Here is a 13,561-nt window from a genome sequence, read left to right as displayed (position 1 = left end):
GTGTCAGGTACCCAGGAGAAGCAGTGTGTCAACTGGTGTTATGGTAACCAGTTGAAAGAAGAATCGACAAGGGAAGAAAACATCTAACCTCTGAAGACAACAGTCCAATGGCAAATACTGATGAATGAAGAACATGTATAGGGAACCATGAGGAATGACATGCTTGTGTGAAATCACTGCAAGTATCCAGGAAGATGGACAAACTAAACAAAAAACTAGCTTGGGCAAGTGTCTCCTACTATAGCCTCAGGCCAACCAAAGCCTTGTGAGTGGATTCGACAGATGGAAACTGAAAGAAGCCCATCATATATATCTATATCTATGTGTGGGTGTCTTTGTGTTTGCCTCACCACCACTGCTTGACAACCAGTGTTGGTGTGTTTATGTCCCTGTAACCTAGCAGTTCAGCTAAAGATGTTAGTAGAATAAGTAACAGGCTTGAAATTAAGTATTGGGGTCAATTCATTCCACTAAAACGAATTCTTCACGGTGGTACCCAGCAAGATAAAAGAAAGATAGGGGCTACCTCTGAAGTACACTGTTTTAGGATGGATAATGGAAAAGGTGCCATCAAGGTTTGCTACTTTGTTTGGACGGCATGCTTGGAGGGCTTCTCAAATGTAGAGATTGTGTCTATGCAGCTGTGAGACTGGAAGTAAGAAGGAGAGTTTCAGAAAAATTCTGCTGAATATGTTGTGTATAGAGTGAGAGGTGAAGGAAATGACATATTTGAGGTTTTTCATTTGACTGCTACAAATAGAAAAAGAGATTTTACAGAGATTTTCAGCAAATATATATTTTGCATCTTTATCTTTCATTTACTTGTACTGGGACACAGCCTTGAATTTTATTGGAAATTATCAACCCAAGTACTTATTTCTTTGTTGTAAAGTATGGTACTTATTCTATTGGTCTCTTATGCTAAACTCTTAAGTTATTGGGATGTAAACACACCAACACCATTTGTCAAGCAGTGGTGAGACACACACACACACACATTCACACACACACACATACACACACACACACACACCACACACACACACACACACACACACACACAACACTCACACACACACATATATGATTGACTTCATCAGCACCTGCAGAAGTTATGCAAATTTAAGCCATTGGTCCATTTCATATATTTCCCTTGGCTTTTTGTAATTAAGCAAATTAAACTAGCAACAAAAAAAAAATCTGTAAATTTGACTATGGTGGGATTTCACTTGACAGAAAGCCAGAACAAATACCACAAGGTATTCTGTTCAATGCCTAAACCACCAGAAGACAGAAACCTACTTCTATTAGGAAAATAACCTTCATGGTGTTTAGAAAAAAGGTAGATAGGAACTCCTAAAAGTGTATCCACTTTAAGTAGGATCACAGACAAGCCAACAAAGAAGGAGTACTTTACATGCAGCAAGTGCATAGAGGAAGTAACAACTGAGAGCACTTGCATTCTAGATTCAAGCTAATGCCCAGATAGTTCTCTACAAGTTGTTGATAGCTTCTGTTATCAATTCTGTTCAATACCTAAACCACTCTCTTACTCTTTTACTTGTTTCAGTCATTTGATTGTGGCCATGTTAGAGCACCACCTTAAACGGTTTTTAGTCAAAGAAATCGACCACAGGACTTATTCTTTGTAAGCCTAGTACTTATTCTATCAGCCGCATTTGCTGAACTGCTAAGTTACAGGGATTTAAACACACCAACATTGGTTGTCAAGTAATGGTGGCAAGACAAACACAGACACAAAGACATACACACATAAATATATGCATATATATATATGATGAGCTTCTTTCAGTTTCCGTCTATCAAATCCACTCACAAGGCTTTGGTCAACCCAAGTCTATAACAGAAGACATTTATGCAAGGTGCCACGCTGTGGGATTGAAACTAGAACCATGTGGTTGGGAACCAAGCTTCTTACCACACAGCCACACCTGCACCTATGTTAAATTTCTTGAAATTATTTGTTTTTTCTTTCAGAGTTTCTAACAATTACCGCTAGGAGTTTTTCTTTCTCCAACTAAATGACTGATTTAAATTTATTTGACAATTCAGTATATTACCATCTACCTGACATGCTGAGATATATTTATCTATATTTATCTATCTGCATGTGTGTCAATGTGTACATGTATGTGTTGCATGTGTGTGTTTAAGCATTTGTACATTCATGTGCAAGTGTGTATGTATGTGGAGGGTGGAGGCACGTGTGTGTGTATGGGGGCACGCGTGTGTATGTATGTGTGTGTGTGTATGTATGTATGTGTGTGCACGCATTCATGGAGTGAAGTAAAACAGGTGGAACAGGAAGGTGTCGTACCAATGATTAGTGTGACCATATCAGTGGGAAAGGTGATGGATTAGAGAGGGGAAACTACAGAGATGTTACACTATTAGACCAGATTATGAAGGTTGCAGATTAGACCAGATTATGAAGGCTGCAGACAGAGTTATAGCAGAATTGATTAGAAAGATATTTCTCACAGAGAATTTGCAGTTTGGTTTTGTACCAGACAAGTATTACTGAAGCTAGCCAGACTTTTGTTGACCTAAAGGTCCTTGATAGGGTTTCCCTGCCCACTAAATGGCTTGTGTAAGCTGTGCTTGCCATATTTGAAGGTGCAGTCAATAAGATGAGGGTCAGTGATAAGTATAGTGTTAAATTCAGAGTGAAGATGAGGATACACCAGGGCTCAGTCCTCAGCCTCCTTCCATTTAATATGGTTCTCCAAGCCATATCAGAGAAGTTTAAATCATGACTGCCCATAGGAATTTCTTTATGCTGATGATCTAACTCTTATAGCTGAATCTTTGTAGACTTAGAAAAGAAATTCCAGATGTGGAGACAAAACTTGGAATGAAGGTACTTCAAAGTGAATCTAGCAAAAACTAATGCATTGGTAAGTAGAAAAGAAGACAGAAACCTGCTTCTATCAGGAAAATAACCTTCATGGTGTCTGGAAAAAAGGTAGGAACTCCTAAAAGTGAATCCACTTTAAGCTGTGAAAATATAAGAGAGATAGTGGGATCACAGATAGGTCAACAAAAAAGGAACACTTTACATGCAGCAAGTGCATAGAGGAAGTAAGATCTGAGAGCACTTGCATTATAGATTCAAGCTAATGCCCAGATAGTTCTCTACAAGTTGTTGATAGCTTCTGTTATCAATGTAGCGTAGTTAGTGAGGTGGGTGGTTGAGAACATAGAAATCAGAGTAAGAACTAACAGAAGGTCTACATCAGCATGAAAGGCAGATAGTATGTTGCATGTGTGCAAAATATAATGCTACATGATGGGGAATGTGGGTTTTGGATGCACAAGATCAGCAAAGGCTAGTAAGAATATGTATCCCTATTGTGCACTTTGGTCAGCTGTCTTCTAATATAGCCTTGGGCTGACCAAATTCTTGTGAGAGGATTTGGTAGACAAAAACCGAAAGAAGCCTGTCATATATATATGTATATATTGGTCTTTGTGTTTGCATTTGTTTCCCACTACCACTTGACAACTGGCGTTGATATGTTTATGTCCCTGTAACTTAGTGGTTTGGCAAAAGAGACTGATAGAATAAGTACTAGGCTTATAAAAATAAGTCCTGTGTTCGATTTCCTCAACTAAAACCCTTCAAGACAGTGCCCCAGTATGGCCACAATCAAATTACTGAAACAGATATGAAGAATTAGGTGTAGTGTGCAAAAGAGAAGACTGCATTGGTATGGGCATTAACGTAGATGGAGGAGGATAGTTGTATAAATATGTACTGTGTAGTTGAAATATATGTGGAGGCACATGGCCTAGTGGTTAGAGCAGTGGACTTGTGGTCAAGGGATTGTGGGTTCAAATCTCAGACCAGGCGATGTGTGTGTTTATGAGTGAAACACCTAAGCTCCACGCGGTTCCGGCAGAAGGTAATGGCAAACTTCTGCTGACTCTTTTGCCACAACTTTTTCTCACTCTTTCCTCCTGCATCATGCAGCTCACCTAGGATGGACTGGCGTCCCTCCAGTTGGGGAACCTATACGCCAAGGAAACTGGGAAACCGGCCCTAAGAACCAGGTGTGGCTTGAGAAGGAACAAACAACAGCTTGAAATATAGGGAAGAGGGAGACTTAAAATGACTTCTTTTCTACAGGCTCACTGGCTAATCAAGATACGAGGATTTGTTCTGGCACTGTTTTACAATAAAACATTGATGAGGAGATGAGTTGCTGCTCCAAAAGCCAATATCAGTTTCTCTCGTGGTAACTACTACAGTATAGTTTGTTCTAACAGAATATCCATGTTTAAGTGGGGATAAATTGGGAAGAAGTTGTGGAGGTAGAAGAGCAGAAGCTGTTACACCTCATGAAGTATATAGCAAAGGACAACATCAACTGACAGTATGATGGATTAGAGAAGACATGCCCACCTGCCCAAGCATGGTGAAACAGGCATAAAAATTTATATTATATATATGTTTATATACATGTATATATATATATATATAATATATATATATATATATTATATATATATATATACACATATATATATATATATATATGTATATATATATATATATATATAATATATATATATATATACATATACATATATATGTGTGTGTGTGTGTGTATATATACACACACACATGCATATATAGGCATGCATTACTAGACTTATGTATGAGTGTAACTTGTGCACATAAGTATAAGTGTACAGCTGTCAACTGTCTACTCTACATCATTGACTCCTTGATAGCCTCTGAACCCTTTAACACCCATATATATTTGCTCCTCTAGCTCTTTTTTGCATCTCTCATTTCTATTACTCATCCATTTATTGCCCATACCAGTCACTCATGTCCTTGTCACTCCTCTCTTATCTGCTCCCTGCCACCTATATGCCTCTATTATTAATATTTCACTCACTTCTTCCTGGTATCAGTGGTTCTATTCTGACTTAGGATGATAGTAGTTCTCACTACTGTTTTCACATGTATTATCTCACACACACACACACACACACACACACACACCCTCTCTATCTTTCTCTCTCCAAATAGGATAGCTATGTATTTCTTCGACAGCATCACACCTGCCTCTATCCCCTATTATACTGTAACCTTTCATCAACAGATGCAAAACCACCTCCCTCAATACAATTGCCCCCCCCCCCTGGTCAAGATCTCTTTGTCTTGCAAGTTACTTGGTGACCCTGCTGGTGCTGGTGCTATGTAAAAGGGAAAATATCCACTCTGTAAAATGGCTGGTGTTAGGAAGGGTATCCAGTCACAGAGACCAAATCAGTGGTGCTAGGCACTGTCCTCTGGCTTGCCAACTCCTGTTAAACATTCTAACCCATACCAGCATAAAAAAATGGATCTTAAATGAAGATCCTGTTGATGATATAAACACAGACTGTCAAAGCAACATCTTTGAATTTCGTTATAGCCTTACACCCCTCTAACACACTTATCATTCACCTTTCAGTTTGTCTATCACTTGCTCTTCTTGTTTCATATTTGTATACATGCTCACTCACACGCATACACACAGGTCTCTCACCTTCATCACTACCACAATTTTTTATGTTCAATTCACTGTACTTGCAGAGGAAGTTGGCTCTTCTCCAGCACTCTCTGTTGCCACCTAACATCATTCTTTGTCCTTTCTTTGTCAGGTGCAACATTTTGCAATTTTCCTCTCTTTGTCCTAAGCTTTCAATGGACTCAATTCAGTTTAATCACACAGGATTTTTCATACAGATATCCTCCTCTATATGTATCACATGTCTGTATTAGCACAGGTGGCGGACTGGCAGAATCATTAGCACGCCGGGCGAAATGCTTAGCGGTATTTCGTCTGCTGTATGTTCTGAGTTCAAATTCCGCCGAGGTCGACTTTGCCTTTCATCCCTTCAGGGTCGATAAATAAAGTACCAGTTATGAACTGGGATCGATATAATCGACTTAATCCATTTGTCCCCTCTATGTTTAGCCCCTTGTGGGCAATAAAGAAATATGTATTAGCACAGGCTTCTCTCTTGCACACAGTATCTTATTCCTCTTCTATCCAGTTTTCCACTCAACTCATCTGCACTCTTGTTATTCATCCATATCAACATTACACATCACATGGTTCATTCACACTTGCCTGGGTGTATGGGAGCAGGATACATGTTTCTCGCTATCCTTTATGTGATAGTATTTATAACATGAGTTTTTGTAAAATTCTAGATATCAATGAATGTGAGAAGAATAATAAATGTGACCACCAGTGTATCAATACTCCGGGCAGCTATTTCTGTAAATGTGACAAAGGTTACACTCTTGATTCAAAAGGACATTCTTGTAAAGGTAAGTTAACATGTGTATTCATTCTAATAGGGATTTTTAACCAATGAAGAATTTTTGCTACTTGGTGGAGAAAAACCCTATTTTCAAAGCTTCACACAGTTGCACAAATTTACTCTGGCACTCCATCGGTTACGACAATGAGGGTTCCAGTTGATCTGATAAATGGAACAGCCTGCTCGTGACATTAACAAGCAAATGGTGGAGCACTCCACAGACATACATACACAGAATGTGATATGGTTGGCCCTTTGAAATATGGCTACAACTCATTTTTGCCAGCTGAGTCAAGTGGAGCGATGTACAATAATGTCTTGCTCAAGGACACAATACCAGGTATCAAACTCATGAACTAGAAATAGTAACCAAAATACTCTAACCACTTGGCCAGATGCCTTCACAAACTTACAATCTATTATACTAATTTATGTGCTATGCATTGTTAGGCATAAATACTTTTTAGTATTCATAAATGTAGAATGCTTTGAGATTAAGAAGTGAAATAAAAAAACATGTTTATGATGTGGGATAATGCAAAATATGTATGCATATGTATTTAATGATTGCATCGTTAAAATGGTGGGCTTTTGACCAACTGAAAACGAGTCCAAATCATGTTACAGCTATTGTTTTATGCCTTTTAGCTAGCCACACCAATACTTTACCGTAACATATGCATTTCCCTATTAAATTCCTTCCTCCAACAGAATGTGAATGGTAAAATTAAAAAAGAAAAGGCAAAAAAAGAAAAGCAATTTAATTCATCCCAATATGTGTTACATATTGGGAGGAAACTGGAATATTATTGAGTGTGTGTGTGTGTGTGCTAATTAGCATTACTAACTTCAGTTTCATATACACAGTTAAATGGGGCTAATATAGTGAAATTCCCCACTAACATTTTTTAATCAGTCAAAATGACAGCAATTATAAAATGGAAAATCATTAATGTTAATGATAATTCTTGTCAATAAACACAAAAGAGAAAGCCCTAAAATTCAAATTAATTAACAACTGAACTGAGACACACATTGAGGAGTGAGTTTGATCTTTGGTAGCATGGTGCTAACTCTTGACATGCTTGTCTTATTAGAGCTCCTCAACAAAAATATAGTCTTTTCCTGTTCTTGCCAGATCTTAAATATAAAGGATTTGGGTGAATAAATGATGATAGGTTTGGTAACGTAAGAGTGACTGAGGGAAATCTTTGAGGGATACCCACATGAAGATTAACTCATTAAATTGTTGCTTAGAAGCTTAACAATTCAATATCTTGGATATGTTAGCACCAACATAACTATTTAGTCTTCATGCAAAAGTTATGTCTGGGTAATTTCTCTTAGTTACTCTGTTTTATACTAACTACCATAATTCTTTCAACTACTTTCACTATGATGTCTGTTTTCTTGAGACCTTCATAATTGCCTTAGTAATTAGCAATGATATTGCTATGCTAGTCACTGGAGATAACACCTTTTTTCACTATATAATTAACTGAGTAAATAGTATAGAACCTATATAGCCTGATGCTTTTAATATCTTGGCAGCTATCCCTGATGATTTTGTAGCTTTCCCAGACTTCAAACAATCAATTCTGAGATTGTAATAAATTAAAAATTGCAAAATATTTGTTCTGTTTTCTTTCAAAAGCTGAATATTGTGAAACTTTCCATGCTCCTGTAAACGCTGATGTGAAATACAAAGCCTGTTTAAAGAACCAGACATTACAGATTGGAACCAAATGTCCAATTAAATGTCACAAAGGTTTTCATTTGGATGGCTCCTCAACCCTAAGGTGCCTTAAAAATGGTTCCTGGTCTAGAAATAATGTCACCTGTGAAGGTAAGTAGATTGAAGGTTATGACATAAACATTAGAAAAGAGTGTATTCATTTTAAACAGCTTAAGTCACATAAATCAGAAAATTTCCATGATTTATTGCTAAACCAGTATAAACTTCATTATATAATTTACTCAGTTTGTATGAATATATAAGTGTGTAAGTATTTGTGTGTTTGTGCATGTTATATTTTTGCATATATGTGCACATGTGCGTAAGTACTTTTTGATGGATAATTATACATGAAGCTCCATATGTTTTTTGTCAACAATATGCACTGTGATGCCAAGTTAACCCTTTAGCATTTAAACTGGTCATATCCAGCCAAAATATTCTACCTGTTTTTTGTTTTGTTTTTGTCCAAACTGGCCTGATCTGTCTACTCACATCTACCCTACAATGTCATTCTAAAAGAAATGAACACCCACATCATTGATTATGCATGACTAATTCAGTACAATGTAAACGAATAAGTATTACATTTGACAAAGTAATCTAAATGCTAGAGGATGAAATTAAATCTTTTATGACTTCCTTGATTTGGTAAGTTACTCAGCTTAACAGCTGTTTCATAGCCATTACAGTTCAGGATATATACTCCAAGCAGAATCTATCAAGTTCCAAATAGGATAGAATGGTCTCTAGTGCACAGGCCTAAGGTCAACCTGACAGATTCCAAAATAGTTGTTAGAAACAAAGAACACAAAATGTAGTTGTCAATTGGGAGTACCTTTACTTAATATATAAGAATGGAGTAGGGACTTGATACTGTTAAACTCATTGTAAATCAGGGGCCTATGAAAGATACAGTAGACTCTCTGGCAGTTTAGCAGGGAGCCAATGCATCAAATGAAATAAAGAAATACAAATATTTAGCAATCTAGGAATTCATTTCAAGTCTATGGATTGTTCACTGGATGTTGATGATAGGTTCTGCTAAATCCGTAGTCATTTGATTGCGGTTGTAATGAAAGCAATTATAGCTGATACTTCTGTTGACAACAAAAAGTTTCTTTGTGGAAGGTAGACTGTACAAAGCTGAATGGTCAAGGAATATAGACATTAGATGTAGAAGATTTGTAGTGGATGAAGAAGAATTTGATTGACAAGCATCATATGTTAAATGTGTGATGCTAATGAGCATGGAGAGCAAAGCGATTAAGTATTGAAGTCATGAGTCAAGATGTGTGCAACGGAGATGCCTGTGCAACATAGACATGTGATGCATACAAATAGATGAAAGTGTCTGATATGCTGTTGATGATGAAGACTCATTTAACAAGTAAGTAGTGAGACTGGATCTAAGGATACTAGGCTTCTCAGAAGAAATTTATAAATACTAGAGACAAGATGCAATATGACATATAAGAGACCATTTTAAGTTAGTGTTGAAATAATGATAACATAGCTATGTCACTTGGACTGACATACATTCTATGGTATTTTGTGCAAAGTCAGTACTGGGATGTGAGCCTGATTTGGATAGACATGTTTCAGTTTTATGAGAACTCATCAGCAAGAAATAATGTTTATCAGTAATGACAAATTATGATGACAAAGATGGTGATAACAGTGACGATGACAACAAAGGTGGTTGTGGAGGGGATGGAGAAGGTAGCAGCAGTGGCAGTACAGGAGATGGAAACAGCAATGATGATGGTGATGAAGACAAAGAGGAAGTAGATGATGATGATGATGATATTAGTGGACAGCAGCATCTGAGGTGGTGGCAGTGGCAGTTGCTAGTTGTTGTTGCTGTTGTTGTTGTTATTCACTACATGATGTTTGCATCAGCCTAAGTGTCTGGTTTTGTGTGGAGCATGTCCCTTTGTGGTTTTCTCATGATCTTATTTTGTTTTACCTTTTTATATAACAGGTGTAACTCTACTTATTTTATAGAAAATCACATTAGACTGTCCAGTATCATTGTACATGTGTTTCGGCACCTGCCCACTTGCCTGTCTTTCTGTCTCCATTACCTATCTGTGATAACACTTTACAATGGGATTTTCTGTTTCGGTAGATATTGATGAATGTGAGAAGAATAATGGTAAATGTGAGCACCAGTGTGTCAATACAATGGGAAGTTACTTCTGTAAATGTGACCCAGGTTACCATCTCAATCCAAATGGTCGCACTTGCTCAGGTAGGTAAATTAAAATGTTCTAAAATATGATTTACCCTTCTTCACTACTTCTTCTCATCTTAGTTCTTTCTTTTTTATTTCTTTTTCTCTTCATCATGTTGGTGGTGCTTCCCAAACACAGTTAATGAGAAGTAATTAGAGGCAACCACCATCAACATTCAACATCCGTTTTCCATGCTGGCATGGGTTGGACAGCTTAACAAGAACTGGCGAGGCCTGGGGCCACACTAGGTTCCATACTCTGTTTTGGCTTGGTCTCTATGGTTTGATGCCCTTCCTAATGCCAGCCACTCCACAGAGTGTACTGGGTGCTTTCTATGTGGCACCAGCACCCATACCAGTGCACTTTTTATGTAGCACCTTAGTTTTAGGATATCAATTTTGTTGTGGTGGGCAGCTAACCATGCCACAAATTGGGGCCGATGGCAACATTAAATTAGCCAATATTGAAGGCTCAACACCTCTTATATTGGGATCTACTCTTTGTGGAAACAGAAAAGGATGTGTCTGATAGTATCAGTGGACTGGTAACACTTGAGTGGCACCAAATACAGAGTCTAATCAAGATATTTGGTTGTCAGGTTTTGTATATTATTTTGTCCATGGAGGAAGAAACCGCTTTCTTTCACATGTTGTGAAAAGGTCACGAGATAAATGACAGTGATTCAAGGTGGGGAATTAAAGCCCACAATTTTCCAAAGCACAGAATCTATCAAATATCTTTATATGAGAAATTATATATTATTTTCACACTATCTAAATATACACTGGCCATATTTAGAATTAGTTGTGGCTTGTATAGTTTATTAAAAACCAGTTGCGGAATCAAAAGAAAAATGCAGAGAAAAGTCAGAACATAACAGTGGCCCAAGAAGGGAAATTTTCAATAGATAGCATTATGTATCAGTCAAAATATCATTTCTATATTCATCATTCTTGTTGCTCTGGAACAGCTACAGTCTGGAGAGAGCTAATTTAGTTATACAAATGAATTGATAGACTGGTCTACCTTATAATAATAAAGATAAGGGGGTGATGATGAGGAAGAGTATTAACACACTGTTTGTCTCAGGAAAATGAGGAAAAGTAAAGAAAGATTACAGAGGTAAGAGAACTGAAAACAATGTCTTCAATTATCGGCTAACTACTATAATTCTTAAAATATTAATACTAATTGATTACAATAAAACTGTCAAATGAATTCTGTCATTGAACTTTTTCATCATTTGCCCATTGTTTTAAAACAATTTTCAGCCTCAGTGTGTAACACACTTACTGCCCCTGATAATAATAATAATGTAACAGTGAAGAGTGTTAAGTGTCTCACCAGAGCTAAGCTAATTGCTGGAACTAAATGCCAACTTGCTTGTCCAAAAGGCCATGAAGTAAAAGGTCCTTCATTCTTGGAGTGTTTAGGAAATGGTACTTGGTCAAAATTCAAGTCTACCTGCCAAGGTAAGCGAGGGTGTAATTTTTTTAAGTGTGTTTGTATGTGTGTGTGCGCGCGCGCGGGGTTGTTCTTCCTTATATGTCTCAAGAAAGCAAGAGAATGTTATAATAATCGTTCTACTCTTAAAGACAGGCTTCTTCTTCCTGCAACTACTGACAGTGCCCAGTCTGCACCCACCCCATGACTTGAACTGGGTTAACATTAACGAGAAGCTAAATATGTTTAAGCTGTTATATGTCATATTCTCCACAGATGTAGAACAATTTTGTGTGTGAGTCATTTTAGTTCTTCAGGATTCTAACTGGAAATCAATCTACACCAGAAGTTCTAACAAAAAAAAAATCAACCCATATCAGAATATCTAAGATTCAACTCATACTAGGTCCAACTTATATCAGATATTTTTACAAGGAATCGACTCGTATCACAAGTTTTAACTAGAAATCTATTTGTTTCAGACCTTCTCACTCAAAATCATTCTAATTAGAAACGATCTCGTACATTCTAGTTAAGGATCAATTTATACCAGAGTATCACTAGCAATCAACTCATACCAGACATTCTAGTGAGGGATCAACTCAAACTAATCATTCACTTTGCAAAGAACTCACCACTTCAGCATGACACAAGGCCGCTCTGTAATCAAATTTATTCAATTTGTATATATGTGTACATGTAGGTGTTTATGTATTAGTGCATGTTATATTTTTTGCATAAATGGAATTCTCTCCTGAACTTGGTAGAACTCAGCAGCAACAGTTTGGAGCAGACTCTCTCACTCTGATTGCACTCTTCTGATGGCCTGTCAACATTATCAGTGCTTATGCCCCAACATAATTCCACACAAGATGCCAAGAATAAGCTCTACAATCAGCTCTCTAAGAATATACAGGTGATACCAAATGGAGAACAGCTGGTGCTACTTGGTGATTTCAACTCCCGAGTGGGTGCTGATCACGACTCCTGGCCAAAGTGTCTGGGTCAGTACAGGGTTGGCAACATGAATGAAAATGGGCAATAGCTGCTTGAGCACTGTATGCTCCATAGGCTATGTGTCACCAACACCTACTTCCAGGCCAAAGCTCAACACAGGGTCTCCTGGTGTTACCCTCACTCAGGACACTGGCACCAACTAGATCTGATCATTACAAGACACAACTACTCGAGGAATGTGTGCCTGTCTCAGTCTTTTCAGAGTACTGACTGTGATACAGACCACTCCCTGGTTTGCTGCAATCTCAAACTCCAATCGAAAATGATGCACTGCACCAAACCCCTAAGCAAGTAGCATATCAGTGCTACTTCAACACAGCAGCCAGCTTGCAGACCACCTTGCAGACCCACCAGAAGACAATGTTCGGCAGAAATGGGATGGGACTCTCTCAGAGACATCATTCATAGCACTGCACTGAAGGCCTTTGGGAGGAGAAAGAAAATGACACAAAATTGGTTTGAGGTGAGTGTGAAAGAGCTCAATACACCCATGGAGAAGTGTTCTGCCCTGCTGAAACACAAACCACCAACCCACTAGGACAACACTGCAAGCATTGAGATCAGCAAAGAACAACATGCAGAAGACAGTGAGATGCTGTGAAAATGACTACTGATTACAACTATATGAAAACATCCAACTATCATTTGATATGGGCAATATTCACATAATGTATGAGGGTATCAAGAAAGCCATCAGCCCAACCCAGAACAAGATAGCTCCACTCAAATCCAGAATAGGGGAAGTCATCAAAGGCAAAAGAATGCATTGTAGGAGCTGGAC

At 37.8% G+C, this 13,561-nt stretch overlaps 1 protein-coding gene across 4 annotated transcripts in view; it reads left to right on the top strand.

Moving 5' to 3' along the window:
- The window catches only part of LOC115218584 (fibrillin-1), a 653,797-nt gene that overhangs the window by 607,249 nt on the left and 32,987 nt on the right, over window positions 1-13,561 (top strand). For 3 of the 4 annotated variants that reach the window (XM_036508171.1, XM_029788478.2, XM_036508170.1), the window contains 4 exons: window positions 6,236-6,355; window positions 8,003-8,194; window positions 10,215-10,337; window positions 11,592-11,792. In XM_036508171.1, coding sequence (XP_036364064.1) covers window positions 6,236-6,355; window positions 8,003-8,194; window positions 10,215-10,337; window positions 11,592-11,792 — 636 coding nt within the window. The remainder of the gene's footprint in view (window positions 1-6,235; window positions 6,356-8,002; window positions 8,195-10,214; window positions 10,338-11,591; window positions 11,793-13,561) is intronic. The other variant, XM_036508172.1, reaches the window with a different exon arrangement.

Source organism: Octopus sinensis, linkage group LG13, assembly GCF_006345805.1.
Source record: "Octopus sinensis linkage group LG13, ASM634580v1, whole genome shotgun sequence".
In the NCBI taxonomy this organism is placed as follows: domain Eukaryota; kingdom Metazoa; phylum Mollusca; class Cephalopoda; order Octopoda; family Octopodidae; genus Octopus; species Octopus sinensis.
Note: the sequence above shows the minus strand (reverse complement) of the source record. Positions and strands in the feature narration are given on the sequence as shown.